Source organism: Amblyomma mixtum, chromosome 2, assembly GCF_055824585.1.
Source record: "Amblyomma mixtum isolate Tamu chromosome 2, ASM5582458v1, whole genome shotgun sequence".
In the NCBI taxonomy this organism is placed as follows: Eukaryota; Metazoa; Arthropoda; class Arachnida; order Ixodida; family Ixodidae; genus Amblyomma; species Amblyomma mixtum.
Window position 1 is genome coordinate 304,173,188 of NC_143013.1, and position 16,710 is coordinate 304,189,897.

General features: G+C 50.2%; 1 protein-coding gene across 2 annotated transcripts; it reads right to left on the minus strand.

Moving 5' to 3' along the window:
- Nucleotides 1-2,181: 2,181 nt before the first annotated feature.
- Nucleotides 2,182-16,185, minus strand: LOC149364757 (uncharacterized). Of its 2 annotated transcripts, none has more exons than XM_089574686.1 (4): nt 15,551-16,185; nt 9,757-9,980; nt 6,139-6,489; nt 2,182-2,883 (listed from the first exon to the last, which is right to left on the minus strand). In XM_089574686.1, exons 1-4 carry the CDS (start codon nt 15,987-15,989, stop codon nt 2,512-2,514), a joined length of 1,386 nt encoding a protein of 461 aa, XP_089430812.1. In that variant the 5' UTR covers nt 15,990-16,185; the 3' UTR covers nt 2,182-2,511. The 2 variants fall into 2 exon arrangements, with proteins under 2 accessions (XP_089430812.1, XP_089430811.1); XM_089574685.1 differs by having other exon boundaries at nt 9,703-9,980; nt 15,551-16,184.
- Between the last annotated feature and the right edge of the window lie 525 nt (nt 16,186-16,710).

The following is a 16,710-nucleotide window of genomic DNA, read 5'->3' on the forward strand; positions in this document are numbered from 1 at the left end:
TGTTGAGGTGGCTGACACCTACCACATGGTTTGGGCTTGCCAGCGCAACTCAGCCCTCTCCCCCCACCCCAACCCTACCAGAGAGGAATGGGAGGCGGCCCTGCTTGGCTGCTCGGACCTTCAGGCCCAAAAGGCTTTGGTCAAGAGGGCTAAGCTGGCGGCTTCGACCAATGTGGCCCCGGAATAGGGACTCCACCCATTTTATTAAATAAAGGCTTTTCATCATCATCATCCACCTGGGGGCCACACCAAGCGTGCCCTAAATCCCGACATTCCATGGCAATAAAGTTGTTTCTCTCTCCCTGTCTGCTAGGTTCAAAGCATTGGCCTGCTGTATGGTTAAATAAATAAATAATCTTCGTGTGGGCAAGTGCCTCATGCAACAGGGAAATGTCAGCGCTTGTCCTGTGGTCTATGTTTTTCTTTTGCGTTGCCTTTTTTCCATGCTGCTAAGGAGTGTTAGCCACTGCGCCGCAAGGTGGCGACTCTGTTCCGATCACGCGGCCAACATCTGGTAGCTGTGAAGACAGAACTAACTTGGAATGGGAATGCAGTGAGATGAGAGAAGGTACAAAACCCTGTTACTACTAATTTTGAGCAGTGCTAAACTATGCGATCAGGTGGTGAGGCGAAAATTCTGCCTGTAAGATTCCTGTACATTAAGCAGGTTTAGTGTTCAACAGTCTCGCAAGGGAATAGCAGTTCACAATTGGTAGCGAGGTGCTGGAAGTGGTAAGGGAATACGCCTACTTAGGGCAGGTAGTGGCCTCTGCTCCGTATCATGAAAGGGAAAATATAAGAATAAGAATGGGGTGCAGCGCATATGACAGGTTCTCTCAGACCATGAATGGCAGTTTACCAATATTCCTCAAGAGAAAACTATTGCAACAGTTGTATCTTATCGGTTCTCACCTATGGGGCAGAAACGTGAAGGCTAACGAAAAGGAGACAGCTTAAGTTAATGACAACGCAGCGAAATATGGAAAGAAGAATGACAGGTGTAAGAGACCAGAAGCGGGAAGAGTGGGTGAGAGACAAAGGCGTGTTAATGACATTCTAGTCGAAATCAAGAGGAAGATATAGGCTTGGGCAGGGCACGTAATGCAGTGGCAAGATATCCTTACGGGTCCTTAAGGGTAACGGAGTGGATTCCAAGAGAAGGCAAGCGTAGCAGGGGGCGGCAGAAAGTTAGGTGGGCGGATGAGATTAGTTAGTTTGCGGAGATACGGTGGTCACAGCTGGCAAAGGACAGGGTTAATTGGAGAGACATGGGAGAATCCTTTGCCCTGCAGTGGGCGTAGTCAGGCACGGCCGGTCTCAACGCGCGCGCTCTCGAGAGAGCGAGCGAGCGCGTCGAGACCGGCCGCGAGTCAGGCTAATGATGGCGATGAGTGTAGCGTACGCAGACATACGGAAGGGCATAGCGTACGCTAAAAAAAAAAAAAAAGGCGTGCTTCGTAGCACGCATGTGCCAAACGCTATTTCAAACCCAATCTTAACACCCCTCGCATTATACGCACTATTTTCAGAGTTTAGTATACATGGTTCTTTTTACACTCAAATGGCTTTTTCCAACACCGTTCCGTGCTTCGAAGCAAACCCTTTCATTTCGGAATGAACTCGTCGTTACTGCGTTTAGCACATTCACTGGCCGTAAATAAGGCATCGCACTTTCGCTATACAGGCGATTGTCAACTTGCAGGATATCACAACGAGGGCTGATTGTGCCCAATTATAGCAGTGTTTTGTTCTGCGTCCACAACTGCAGGGAATAGTCACCGCGGCCTGGAGCATGTCCGAACTAATGAGGTGTGCTAACAATGTTCAAACCTAGCACTTCCACCAATCTAACTCTCCGGGACCTAAAGCTTACCGATATAACTTTTTTTCACCATAAAATGTTTTTGGACAGTGGCTTGTAGTAACAACAGAACTTTTTATACAATTTCCGGAGCCCTTCACTACAGCGTTCCTCATAGCCTGAGTCGCTTTGGGACGTTAAACCCTAATAAACCAAACCACAACTTTCTATAGTATGCGCAGCCCCTTGTCCCAGCGACAGAACAGGTCTGTCGTAACAACAGGCGACTTTGCAATGCACTGTAAAATCTGTCATCAGGACAGAACGACAAAATATTTTATCGTATTTTGGGCAAGGCTGGGAAGTAACAACAATATAAGGCAGAGCGCACCTTCAAGCTTTATTCTGCCGGAGTGGCACGAGAGCCTAAAACAAAGACTTGCAAAAACAACAAAGCCGAAACAAGAGAGCTCCAAAGTAAAAAGCGCACAGCGTGCAAGGGAAATAAAAACAAAAAGAAGAGACAAGAAAAATAAGGCTTCTCTGCTGCTTCGCTTCAAGCTTTTTTCGCAGGCAGACCCTTCTGCGACGATCAACGTCGCACACATCTCGGTGTCGCCCTCCGCGCCGGCGCTTGCAGGAAGGCGTCAATGGCGCCCGTAGATCCAGCGGGTGATTCTGTTCAGCGACTTGGAAGCCCCGCCGTGGTTTCAGCTACCCCCTTGGCCACGAACTGCAGCATGCAGGGCCATGTACTTGGTCTCAAAGAGCACCTGCCGGATGCGTAGCCTGGCCAGGTCTCGGCGGTACCTGTCCATTTGGCGTAACTCCAAGAGCAGTTGTCGGCAGAACAGATCATCCTCGTCATCGTAGGGAAGCTCCAGATCGAATGGAACCGGGCCGCCGCCGCCACCGCTGCCGACAACGCCCGTCATACAAATCGGGTGCCTGGACTCCGAGCCGGCGGGAAAGGCAGCGCTGCAGGTGGCCTCTGGCGACGAGACGGGCGGGTTCTTCACGCTGGACGACGGACCACCACTAGAACTCGCGGGCGTGGCACCTTGGTGGCTCTCCGGTGGTCGCTTCGGAGAAAAATAACGAAAAAAAAAAGGTGTGGGGGGGGGGGGGGGGGGGGGTAGGAGGAATGTGACCAGGCTGGTAATCGGGCTGCGCAAACTCACTATGGCATCATGTTTATATAGCTGACAGCAAAAAACAAGCACTCGGTTAAGTGATGATGCCCTCGAGCGTTTCGCAGGCAAGCAACTCACGAAAACTTCCAAAAAGCAACGGTACACAGTACAGTGGTGAGCAGCCTTGTCTAGAGCGCTCGGGCGGTGCACTTCCTTGCAAACAAATCCAGATTTTGTGGCAGCCTCTAGGGTCCAGCTGCAACGCTTGCACGGAAGTAGCGCCAGATAGCCTCGTAAACAAAGCAGGCACTAAAACTTTGCCCTGTAATGAGGGGCTGTTCTCTAATTTCGGTTTTTGTTACCAAGTGCGCACTGCTCAAGCGCTCTAGACAAGGCTGCTCACCACTGTACATGCATTACGGATGTAGCCGGGTCATGCAGTTGGTACATGAAAGTGTCAGCGATTGTGTTCTTATCCCCAGTCTTATCCGCAGTTGTATCCACAGTTGTATCCACAGTAAACTGCGCGCTACCGTATGGTAACGGTCCACGTTTAACTTATGAGAGGTGGTTTCTTCTGCGTAATACCCATCAAAGCGAACTATACCTTGTGATCGGACGCTGACACGTGCAGTACGCACATATTAGTAGTAAAACCGGAAAATGAGCTAGTTGGTAGGTCACGTTCCCAAAAACAGGGCTAAAAGACAACGTACGAGCAAGAAGACGGGACGAGCGCTGTTTCTACGAACACCGCAGATATATGTGTGCATGTTTACGAGTATGTGTACATATCTAGTCTTCCTCCAATTTTCTCTCCGCTGGCCATTGTTAGGGTACGCGCCCCAAGAGGCAGTTAAGGCGCCCGACAAATCCTTACTCCTCTCTTCATTTCAGAAATTAAACACAAGGACTACGACGAGGATTAGGTTTGATAAATTCGTACGAGATGGCACCACAATCGGAATACTGACTTTATAGCTCTCAAGCACAGCTCCTCGATCCATACTCGGCAACAACCTTCTATAGGATTGTAGTGGTACTGCCGTCACGGCTCAAGTATCTCCTGTTCATACTCGGGGACAATTTTCTGTATCACTGCAGCGGCAGCTGCAAACACGAAACGACGGTTTCCAGAAGCGTACTGCTCTCACAAGCTCACGAGCCACCCCAAAAGGTTCCGAAAATGATGGCTCGCACTCGTAGCTTCTACAGCGGTGCCACAGAGGTTGACTCACAGCACAGCTCAGGCTAAATACATCTGCACTGTTCACTCCCAAAATATGTTCGAAGCCAGCAATATCAACACTCCCACGAAAAAGAAAACACGATCGAGAGATGTGCAGTGATAAGACATCTCTATTTAAAACTAATAAAGGGTCGCGCAGATCGAATATGAGTCGGATGAAGTTCATATGGACTGTGCAGAAGCAACGAGGATGATTTATTTTTGCACTACCGAACTGAATTATTTGAATTTGTTACTTCCGTCTTTTTTTCGTCTTGTTCTGCTTTTTTTTTCAATTCTATATTTTATATTTTCTATATTTTTCTGTATTTCTATATTCCTTCTATATTTATATATGCATGTATGACTGCTGAACACCCCTGTAACACCTACCCCCCCTTATGTAATGTCCCTAACGGGACCCTTAAGGGCTAATAAATGATGATGATGATGATGATGAAACAGATATTCAGGACAACTCCAACGGTTCTTCCTAGTAAAAATATATTCTATAGTATGGATCTTTCTGAGCTGCCACTCGAATCAACCTTGTGACGTAAAGAGCGAAAAGGACTCCGTGATCACTGTCCGCAAACGAATGAGGGGGGTAACTAGTGTAACCTTGCTGCAGGAATACGCGCGTTAAAAAAATGGCGCACTGTAGTTTGCTTGCGATAACGGCCGATAGTGGAGACACCTGCATTTCATATTTTGACCTATACTAGCTTACAAAAGCTCAGTGTGCGGCGAAAGCAGCCTCGTTGATACCAGAACGCGGTAATCTGTTGATACAGGCGAACTTCGATTAGACCTAGTGCACTTTTAAACGTCGGCAGCCATGCGCTCATATGAAAAACTCGCTGGATGTCCATTTGATTTCACTGCTCGAATATCGCGGAAAAAGTTTACGGCACCGTTATAAAGGAGCGTAATTGAGCGAGACTGCTGATATCGAAATCGCTGATATTGCTGATTTCGAAAAGAGATCGCGGAATACTGCACGCACAAAAAAAAAATTCACTGTATAAAACAAGTTGCGCGCGAAGAGTGTCACGACGACTTCCAAACAAAAGCGCATGCGAAAGGCAACTTTCCAGAAGTGTTTGGCGATACTTAATCGCAATCCGCAGGACTTTTTGCACTGACCCCTGCGTCGCAGCAGTGCTCAAATCAACAGATAATGTGTGGTAAAAGTACTTCAAAGAAAGCGAAAACCATTTAGCGGGCGGGGAATGTGCTGGTCATTGCCTTTTCAGACGATCACGCTATCTTTCTTATCGACTACTTCCAGAAGAGCAAAAGAGTAACAAAAGCGTATGGCACAACTGTGTTAGAATGCTTGAAAGAGCACCTGAAAAAAAGAAAAACGGCCCAGGCTAGCGTAAGAAGGTTCTCTTTCAGGCAGCCAAAAAGGCCGTCCCACTCATCGACAGTCGCAATAGCCAAACTGCACATGTAAGTAACCCAAACCTTCTTTACTCCTCGAACCGCGCCTCTACAAAATGGAAACTCTGGTTCGCTGGAAAAAATTTCCTTCTATTGAGGATGCCATCGCAGTCATTAGCGTTATTTTGCTATTTTTGACAATGCCCACGACGTCAACAGCGACTCAGAATTTCACCCTCAGTTTCGAAGACCTCCACACAGCTGAAGAAGTGGGTGTTCTGAAATTCCGCACCACATGATAGCTGAAGATGGTCGCACAGTTTGAAGGCAAACCCCAACGCCGGATGAGTGGTTATGTTTTACATTTGGGCTAAAGAAAAAAGGAGTCCCTTGCCTACATTGGGAGGAAAATTTCGCTTCACCAAAGGAAGACAAAAATGTGCACGCTTAAATGAGCTAGGCTCTCATGAAACACTATTTTCTTCTTTATATCACTTCGTTACAGGCCGTTCTGTCGCGAGACTAACTGTACGCATGTCGGGATCGAATCATTGCACAGATATGACAGCGCAGAATTATCTTGAAATTACCTCGGAGCTCGTGGACGGGCGCGCTCTTTTGGCCGGAGGAACATTCGGTGACGTCATGCTGTCACGAAGGGGGCAGGAAGGAGAGGAAGGCGACGGTCCTTGCTCAGTCTTGGGTTGCGAACGGGGCAAAGCGTGGTCCTGAGGTGCAAGTCCGCTGCTACCGGACGCCTGCGGCACCGGCGGCGGAGGAGGCACCGGCGGCGGAGGAGACGACGAGGATCTGGTCTTCCCCGAGCTCGGCCGCTCTTCGTCCTCATCCGACGAGCACTCCGGGGACGATGGGAGGATCATGTCCGGTCCTTCGGCATCAAAGAACACCGGGTACACCTCCTGGTGCTCCTGCTTGACACCCTGCGCTCGCGCCATTGTGTAATGTTAGCCCACACCGAGGGGACGCAGATATAAGGCCTCATTAAGTCTATCAGCCATGCTATAAACCATGAACTCGGTTTCATTCATTCAATAACTCGTGCATTCACTTATCCAGTTTCATTCATTCACTCGTGCCTTGGTTATTTCATTGGTTTGCTCCACTATTCGCGTTGTAGTTTTCCAGAAGATTCGTTTCTTCTGGAATGCGTGTGGTAGAGGCTCATTGAGAAAGAGTCGGAAAAAGTAGTGGATCATTGCTTATATTAAATATATGCTTTGGTAAATTTCTTCCTACCACAGCCCACGCGCATTTAAGACCTGTACTAGGGCCATGACTCCCTAGCCACCAGCGCAGGGACAACATGAATTCAGACGCATTCAAATTCCATCCCCCACCCCCCACCCCCTTTTTTTAACCAGGCGCTATTCTCTTTCGCACCACCACCAGCCAACTCGGCACAGCACACAATAAGAATAGAATAAAATCGATGGGTTCCAAGTTTTTACGCTCTAATGCATTGCGCGCTGAGCTCAGCTAAAGCTGTCGCTGTGCTGCTGGCCTACGGTAAAGTCTACGGCTAGAGATTTTGTGGTAGCCTGAGCAGCTACAACGATCGCAATGGCTGCACGGTCACGTGTACGACACTGGTCACGTGACCGGACGTATATGGCATAGGATGTCTCGGTCTACACTACGATGTTGATGGCGCAGGTTCCTGTGGGGCATTCGCTTGTGCCATATTAGATCTTGGTTATTGTTGTTCTAGTTGTTTTCTGTCCTTGTTTACACTACGAAGGAGAAGGAGCAAGCGGTGAATACGAACTATCGCATTCAGTACCAGACAGCGGGCAGATTTAGCGTAACGGAGACGTACTAGCGGAGACATATACCGCTTTACCAGATACTCTCGACTGTCATGCCCAAAACCGACGACATGCGCTTGTAAAATACCTCTAACACAACATGGGCAAAAAGACGAGAGGACGTGCTCCGTCAGTACGAACCCTGTTAATATGGACGACTCGAATCATGAACAGCTTTTCTTGTGACTAAACTTTTTCAGTGTAATTACGCCGCGATGGTTATATGGCAACTCGTTTTCTGGACAATGAACAGGGTTAAAATTCACGGATCCCCAATAGGAGTCGTGTATTATTGTCCCATTAATATGGGCAGCAATGAGAACAGAATCCCGAGCGCCTTTACCAGATGTCCCGCCCCTTCAATCCCGGCCGCGGAGGTCAATTTCGATGGAGGCGAAATTCTAGAGGTTCGTGTACTGTGCGATGTCAGTGCACGTTAGAGAACCCCGGGTGATGGAAATTTCCGGAGCACTTCACTACGACGTCTCTCCTGAGCCGCTTTGGGACGTTAAACCCCATAACTCAAACCAAATCTTGTATTTTGAAAGCGGAGCACCAGGAAAAGGCAAGCGAAAGGGCGAATGCCGCAGTAATGGCCTCGTGTGCGTGCGTGTGCCTGTGTGCGCGTGTGCGTGCGTGCGTGTTGCGTTAAGAGATACTTCCCCACACCAAGAGGCGCTATCAGGCGTCTTATGGACCACTATGTGCTTCAAAACGTGCTTCAACCTACGCCGCATGATTTTAAAGCTAATCGCGACCAGAATAATGTACCTCGAGCTTCCGAGGTTGCCTAATTTCCACTTCACTGCCCACCGCTATGCACAGACGTACGCAATAATGAAGCGCTTTTTTTTCTTCACAACATTTCTTTTTGTTTTTCTTCATGATTGGTTATTACGGTCGACTAGTTTTCTTGATGCTTTTCCTTGGTAACTAAAGTGACAACACTATCAAGGCACTACTCTATATACATACGAAAGAAACAAAAAAAAGCAACTCAAACCATGGAAACCATAGGGGAGTTACTCTTTTTTTTTTTTCACTGGTGGTGTAGATTAGGGTGGGAAGTGATTGTGTAATCATAGCAGTTAATGCAAAGTAGAACACAACGACACGCCACCGCTGGGATTCGAACCCACGGCCTCTGCATATCGCGCGCACTGCTCTACCAACTGAGCCATACGGCGGCGGCTCCCTCCTCTTCGGTTGTCACGTGCACTGGTGGTACGTGTGACCTAGCCTTGAGAGTGCGCACCAGAGTCACCCACAGCCACAACGGAGGACTACAAGTGTCCTGTTGTGCTGAAGGCGCCATGTAGCACTTCATCGACCAGGGAGGACCACAGCTGCGCGGGATACTCCCTATATAATGCACCAAGACAGGCCGAAGTCGAGGCTCACGTTATCCCATTGAGGCAAATGAGGATAAGGAGCTAAGACTTGTTAGGATATGGATGCGAAAGAAGTCAAAACTGAAACCGAGGAAAGCACAGAGGAGTGTGGTGCTGGTTACGGCGGAGAATTAGTTGCGTAAGCGCAACTGCCACAACATGACGAATAAAAACAGGGCTACAAATGACTGCAGGATCTTAACACAGAGTTTCTGAGCTAGTTTGATAAAGCAGCGTTTGCTCTAGGGCTAATCGGCTCAGGATTAAAGGATTACCTCATAGTGTAACACACAGCCCCTAAAGGTAGACGGGACAAGCACTTTTCCCGTCTACTTTTACGTGCTGGGTATTTGCGTAACGAAGCAATCCGTCTTTAGTTTGATTAAAGGACTAATTAATGGCTCTCTTGCGTGTCAAAGACGAAGGAGCGGCTATGAGGAGATTTCAACTACATCGGTTCTATGACAGGCACCAAAAACTCAGTACACGAGCAGTTTTTAAATGGTTACTCAACCATCGTACGGCCGTCGCGGCGGCCGAGATCGAACCCGCGACCTCGCAAAGCGCCATTAGTAGAAGGCCAGTAGCAGTACGAGAAAACGCCAGTAACCGAAGGCCAGTAGCAAAACGCCAGTATCACAGCGCTTGTGATAAAGCATCCGCCTCTCATTCAAGAGGTACTGGAATCGATCCTGAGTGCCTCCGAGTACCCACCGTTTTTCCAATGGGTACAAGAATTCCCCCCGACCTGTTGCTCGGCTTTTCTACGGTGAAATTCTTGGTAAAGGGCCTTGCCAACCTCACCCCTCTCGGTGAGGCTGGCCAAAGAAAGGCTCCTCAAAGTAGCACCTCAGCACCGCAGCGGTGACTGTGGTGCTGAGGGGCAAGTCACCACCGCAACAGCGAAATGAACCGATACGACAGCGCGCACACTCACTGTTCGACGCGACGCCCGTGGACGTACTAGTGTGGGCAGCATGGCGTCGCTTACGCAGTGCGGCCCGTCGAGTGGTCCCGAGGGCAGGCCGACGGCGGACGGCGGCTGCACGCTCGGGTCGCAGCAGATGACACGCCGCAGAAAGTCCCACGAGCGGAAGTGCTCCCAGCGGGAGACATAGGGGCGCGCGGAAGATGACTTCCTCGACGCCGCCTCCTTCTTGAGCTCCTTCACGAAGTAGTCGCGCAGGGACTTGATCTTGTCCTTCACGTTCACCACTGGGCAGGAAAGGAAAGGGCAGAAAGACAGATGTCGGCCTGTGTCACTCAACGCGATTGTACCCACTGCCTCAAAGTTTATCGGTGCTTAAGTTACGTCCGATGCAAGCAGATCAAAGGCCAAACACCCGAAGCGCTTCGCACGTAAGAAATGCGCCTGGTCGGCTGGCGTCGGCGACTCCGGCGACTCCGGCCGCAATGCTTGTGATAGCAAAAGTGCCGGTCAAACACACACCGCTCTAATGCGCGATTTCCTGGCGCCAGCTGCCAACGAACTGTGAGAGCGCAGCTCGTGGTGGTGGTGAAAAACATTTATCAACAACCACTAAATGATTACAGAGAGGTGATTTGGATAGGGCACTATTGGCCAATTTTCCTCACAATACCAGGTAGAGCCCCTATTCCGGGGCTCAGTTGGCAACCAACGCAGCCCACCTACGTTGAACCATGGCCATTGGGGGTTTGAGGTCTTTACAGCTGAGCAGTTCCGCCTCTTAGTTCTCTCGGGTAGGGTTGGGGTTGGGGAGGATAGATGGGTTTCATTGGCACGCCTAAACCATGATGTGGAAGGTGTCAGCCACCTCTCCTCAGAACTGGCACACCGCTGCACGTGCAGCACGCGCAGTGCGCACACAACACTAGGCCAATCACGTCGCAAGGCTATGTCCACAACCCGCGATGCGATCGTGAACGCATCGTGAAGAACCCAATGCAAGGCGATAGAAATTCATCGGAACCCTCCACTACGGCGCATCTATCTTTTGGTTTGGCTTGGTTTGGTTTGGATTGTTCTTATAAAGTTTTAAGCCCCAAAAGCGACACAGGCTATAAGGGACGCCGTATTGGAGGGCTCCGGATAATTTCAACCACCTGGTGTTCTTTAACTTACACTGATATCGCGCAGTACATGGGCCTCTAGCATTTCGCCCCCACCGAAATGCGACCGCAGCGGCCGGTATCGAACCCGCGTCTTTAGGGTCAGCAGCCGGCCCCCATAGCAACTGCGGCGGCTCTTTTTTTCTATCTTCTTTCACTCTCTCTCTCCCTCCCCTGACCTTCTTTCACTCGCTCTCCCTTCCCTTCCCTCACGGCACGGTTGAGGTGTCCACCGAGAAGTGAGCCAGTTCAATTCATTTTCTCAAAAATCAGTTTTCTTCTACTGAGCAGTACTACCCGGGTTCGAATTCAGCTGCGGCGGCCGCGTTTCGATGGATGCGAAACGCAAAAGGCGCCCGTGTGCTGTGCGATGTTAGTGCACGTTAAAAATCCCCAGATGGTCGAAATTATTCCGGAGCCCTCCACAACGACACCCCTTTCTTTATTTCTTCCATTCCCACCTTTGTCCCTCTTCGGTGCGGTTGAGGTGTCCACCGAGAAGTGAGACAGTTGCTTCGCTATTTCCGAGTTATAATGCCCTTAAGCCGAGTATGGCGTGCGAAAGCACTTGGTTTCGAATTCGCTTGTTTCTTTCCTAGACATTGCCTTACATTGTCCTTCAAGACAACTGCTTTCAAACTTTCGTACCAGTTGACCTTCCCCTAGCCACACTGTATCCATATCATTTCATCTCAAAGGTCAAGGGTCAAAGGTCAAGCTTCAGAAACCCATCGGCTCTTTCAGAATTGTTGGCGAAGTAGTGCTTCCGCACTAAAAATCATTACTTTTGGGGAAAGAGAAGCTCCCCTCCGGCGTGACCTTCAGCGTCACTAAAACAACGCGTGTAGCTCGGGGGAACACGAGCTCTTTATTGGGCCTCTTTCAAGGGCTAATTGCAACGTGCAACTAATTATACAACAATAATAAAGGTACACGTGGCGCGTTCTGTGCGGTTGTGAAGTGGGCTGTGGTTTCTTCCGCAGCCCGATGGAAGCGGTTTAATCAACGAGTGGCAGAACGAGTTGAAAGGCAAGTAAGTGGTGTCGACAGCCTAATAGATGCCAGTCACTCAACAAATCGCGGCGTAGGCCGTTTGGATGATTAATGAAGACGTGATGGTAGCAGTTCCATCTGCCAGTAATTTTATTTTTGTAGCGTGAGCTACATTGGCCACAGTGTCGTCGTTTCGCGTGCTCCCTCCGTCGACCATACTGCGCATGCGCGACGAGTGACGTCATTGCGCACAGCTGGCGCGCCTCGCCGCGCGCGCTCGCCGCTGCCGCTGCTGCCGCCGGCGCAGAGCCACGTGACGTCACTGCTCACGCTGCGTATATCCTGGCAAAGCAGAGCTAAGCCACTGCCAACTTTTTTAGGAAAGGAAAGGCGCGTCTCACTTCCCAGTGGACACCTCAACCGCGCCGTGACGGAGAGGAGGAATGTGCGAGTGAAAGAGGAAAGAGAAGACGTGCTGTGGTGGAAGGCTAGGCAAAATTACTGAGATTGCTTAAGGCTACTTAGCGACTTGGAAGGGGTGTCCTGCTACCTTGACAATGTTCTGATAGCCGCGAAACGTTGGACAAATGCTATCAGAAGGTATAAAGTGTGCTGACAAGGTTAAAAAAAGGGGGAATTAAACTGAAAAAAAGAAAAATGCAAGTTTTTTCAGACGTCAGTTACTTACCTGGGTCGTGTGATTGATGGCAATGGAATAGTACGGAATTAAGCACTGAATTCGGCGATGACGTACTACTCTAATGCAGTGGCCAGCGCAACTGATCTCTTCGAGCCGGCCTGGGTTCAAAGCCCACTTCGGAAGAAATTTTGCTTTCCTTTCTTTCCTGATGATGTAGGCACTGCCGGCGACGTCACGAGGCCACGTGGGGGTTTCGGTTCATTTCTCGTGGACGGTTTGTCAACGCCAGATTTTGACTGATGAGCCTGTAATGCTTTCGCATTAATAACTTCGACCACCTTCACACGGGCACCTTCTGTGTTTCGCCTCTCGAACAGTGACACGATGGAGGTAATAGAGGTAGCTGCTGCAATGAGCGGAATGTCAGCGAGGATGGAAACGAGCCATTCTCACGTATTACTGTCGGGTCGAACTATCGATCGCCGTGTAATTTTTAGAGCGAGAGCTCTACTCATCGGGGTAGAACTTCCGATTTCGATGTGCATGAGACAATGACCTTCAATGCCTCACAAGGTCATACCGAACTTAACTGCCTGGAGATCACGTGATCATATGACTATGACCATTGGGTAGCTGACCTTGACCTTGACATTTGATTAGGGACAGTGGGCACCATGTTTAATAGAGCTTTCGCTCGTATAACTAGGTTCAAGCCACGTTGAACCCCAGCCATTTTTCTTTCACTCTCCTTCACCCCTTTCCTCACGGAATGGTTGAGATGTCTACAGAGGAGCGAGTTACTGCGCCTTCTCATCAGAACCATTTGTGTGCGCGAACTGTGCGATGCCAGTGCGTCAGAGAGTGCACGTGGTTGATATTAATCAGGAGCTCTACGGTGCCTCTTTGTTCTTTCCCTCTAACCTTTCAGTCACGGCGCGGTCTGGTTGTTCACCCTGAGGGAGAGAGGTACTGAGTCATTCATAAACAATTTATTATTACTATTAATATTATTTCCTCTTGGGAAACGATGCCAGCGAACGATAATAATTGGTTACGAGGAAAGGAAAGGCGCAGTAAGTCTCTCACTCAGGGTGGACACCAAAACTGCGCCGTGAGGAAAGGAGTGAACGAGAGTTCTGATGGAGGGGGAAGAGAGCATCGGCCAAGGAGGCTTCGGGTGTTTCGCTACCTGCGTTTTTAACTTTTTTCTTTTTTTTTACGGCTCCGATCTGGAGAGACAGACAAAGGTCGTCCAACTGGCCGAGTACGCCGCCAGGAGCCAAGACCTTCTGGCCGTCGCTTAGACGAGGTGCCTAAAGCCCCTCGAACTGTTGCAAATAAAAAGTTTTACTATTCAATCCAATTACAGCGACAGCAGCACTAGTGCAATTCCGCAAGGACTGGCTCACCCACCTAGATTCCCCATTCCACCGCCTCTTTCCAGAAGCGCCACCCACACTGTCAAGGCAAGAAGCAACAAAGTGTGGAAAATCCAGAGCAAGGCAAAGAAATTCTTCAGTGAGTGACCCTAAGGCAGCTCGACGCACACAGCTGACTAAACAGCGGCTTAGGCGCCAGCGGCGAGAAGCTGGAGATTCCGCTCTCAAACATCACCGAGCAGCTGACGCTCCGGCGATGAAGCGTAGGCAGGCGCCAAGAGGACGCCGAACTTAAGAAGAGGGAGGATGAGGCGGCGACGAAGAAGCGTGAGCGTCAAGAGGAACACGCTGCGCCAGGCCGACGCAAAATCATATGTGAGCAAAAGAAAAACCATCATCATTGGCGCAGAGTTAATGCACAAAGCTGCGGCAAAGCTGGAAGCCTTTTGTTCCTGCGCCAGCAAGAAGGCAAATCAGTTGCCATGGAGCGAAAAAAGCAACCTTACTAGTTTCGCCGCACCAGTTCACAGGACCGCCTGTCAATTTTCGCAAGCGCACTCGCATAGAAAAGCACGCGTAAATGCGGAAGCCGTGGCCGGGATTCGAACCGGCGACTTCGCGCTCTCGCAGCCGAACGCCATGCTACAGCGCGGCCGGCTCATGATCCGACGAGGAGATCAAGTGGACGCTTGCTTTTACGAATGTACTAAGGTCACTGGTTTTTTCAGCTGCTGTTGAGAGGGACAGGAGACAACACTAGAGGCGCATTACTAAAACGGGTGTCTTTTGTTCCGCCGACGCAAAAACACTGGTCGCGCGCCTACGATTGCAAGAGGCCTTCGCGTCCTGGATCTCCAAAAGAAATGCAGCTTGCGCGAGCAGGTTTTTTTTTTTCTTTTTTCCACGAAAAATCCGAAAGCAAAACGTACTCGAAGCTAAGGAGGTGCCACGCTCGCGATGCAGTCGCGAAAAACTGCCCGAACGCTGGGCAGTCGGGAAACCGCGAGCAACGCCGGCGCTGTGCAAACAAAAAGAAGAAAAAAAGTTCTACTGACATCCATGTCTCTCAATGAATGAGGTGCCATCAAAATAAAACGCTATCGAAAAAGAAAATTGCAAAAAAAGCCCTCATAAAGACAACGAATTCCATGCACTCACTTAAAGTCCTGGCCATCTATGCACTATATATGGCTAGACTTTCTACCGCATTAGGCCTAGTTATACCATAAGCTTCGATCGAAAATATTCTATCACCTTGAAATGAAAGCCGCAAACTCGAGAAGACGGTATCCCAAGGCGTCTATGACCTTGAAATGCAAGCCACAAACGCGAAAAGACCGCATCCCAAGGCGTGCTGTTCTCACGCGCTCGCGATCCAACCGCGTCTGGAAGCCGACAGCTCGCGCTTGCAGCTTCTACGGCGGTCACCGCAGTGCCACGGAAAATTTACCCCGAGCCCAGAACGCATGATACATCTGTAAATCGGTACACACTACGAAGACGCTTGTCTCAAAGGCACTCGTGCCTTACACTAACACAAAGGGGGAAAAAAGAGACAAGAAGCAACGTCCTCCCATTTACACTAACACAAAGGGGGAAAAAAGAGGCAAGAAGCAACGTCCTCCCATACGCATTATCTGTACAATGGGAAATAGAACGACGCCGAAGCATCGGAAGCTCACCATTGAACTCGTTATCCAATCCCTGAGCGATGGCCTTGATGGCGTGTTCGCGACTGTCCTTCTTGTAGTACTCGGGGTGACGGCTGTCCCAAAGCAGGCGGTACATTCCGTACAGGCTGATCAGTCGAGCCTCCTTCTCGTTCGTCCAGCTCTGGTTGTTGCTTCGCTGACCGCCGGCACTGGTCGAGCCGCTCGCGGAGTCCATGGTCCCAAGTAGCCGCCTTGCCGCAGTCGAGTCTGCCGAGAGACAACTGTCGCCCGCGCCGCCGCTGCTTCGAGGGCTGGAACGTAGCCGCTGCCTCGTGGAACGGGCGAAAACGTGGCGCCTCGTGGATTGTCCGGGATGGCGAAGACAAAGCGCTTTCTTTTTTTTATGCTCTGTTTTAGCTCCACGTGTACGCGGCGCGCGAGGACTGGAACGCGCGTTCGGCAGATCCATGGCACTGCAGGAGCACGGACGAGGACGAGGAGGTGGTGATGAGAAAGAATGAGCGACAGTTTAAAGAATGGTTATGAGTAAATTAAAGGCGCAGCACTGCCTCACTCTCAGTGGACACCTGAACCGCGCTGTAAGAGAAAGGATGGAGGAAGGAGTGAAAGAAGCAAAGAGAGAGAGAGCGAAGAAACTCCTCCGGAGCGCGCTGGCTGCGGTATAATTTCTGCCACCTGGTGATATTTAACGTGCACTGACAACGCACAGCACACGGGCGTCTATTGCGCTTCGCCTCCATCGAAACGCGGCCGCTGCTCCTGTGTTTGATGCCGCGTCATCATGCTCAGTAACTGAAAATCACAACCACAAAGCGGTGGTGGGGGTTAAAACTTTATTTACAACTGGGGAGTTTGGGACACACAGGTCCGTGGGCCCCCGCACGGCCCCACTGCACTCAAACGTTCATGTCCCGAAGGCTCATGACGCTTGCAGCCCGGCCGGTGGCGATGGCTTGGGAGATAAATGGCCGGCTGGCTCTGTGTGAACATCTGAACCACGCCGCGAGGTAAGGGGTGAAGGCGCCAATAAGATCGAAAAATACACAGCGCGCATGTCCTAACGCATGGCCTGCCACGGCCGTAGCGGCTATGTGGTTACTCCATTGGGCTGCTCCTGGGCACGAGGATGCGGTATCAAATCCGAGCCGCAGCAACAGCGTTTAGATGGG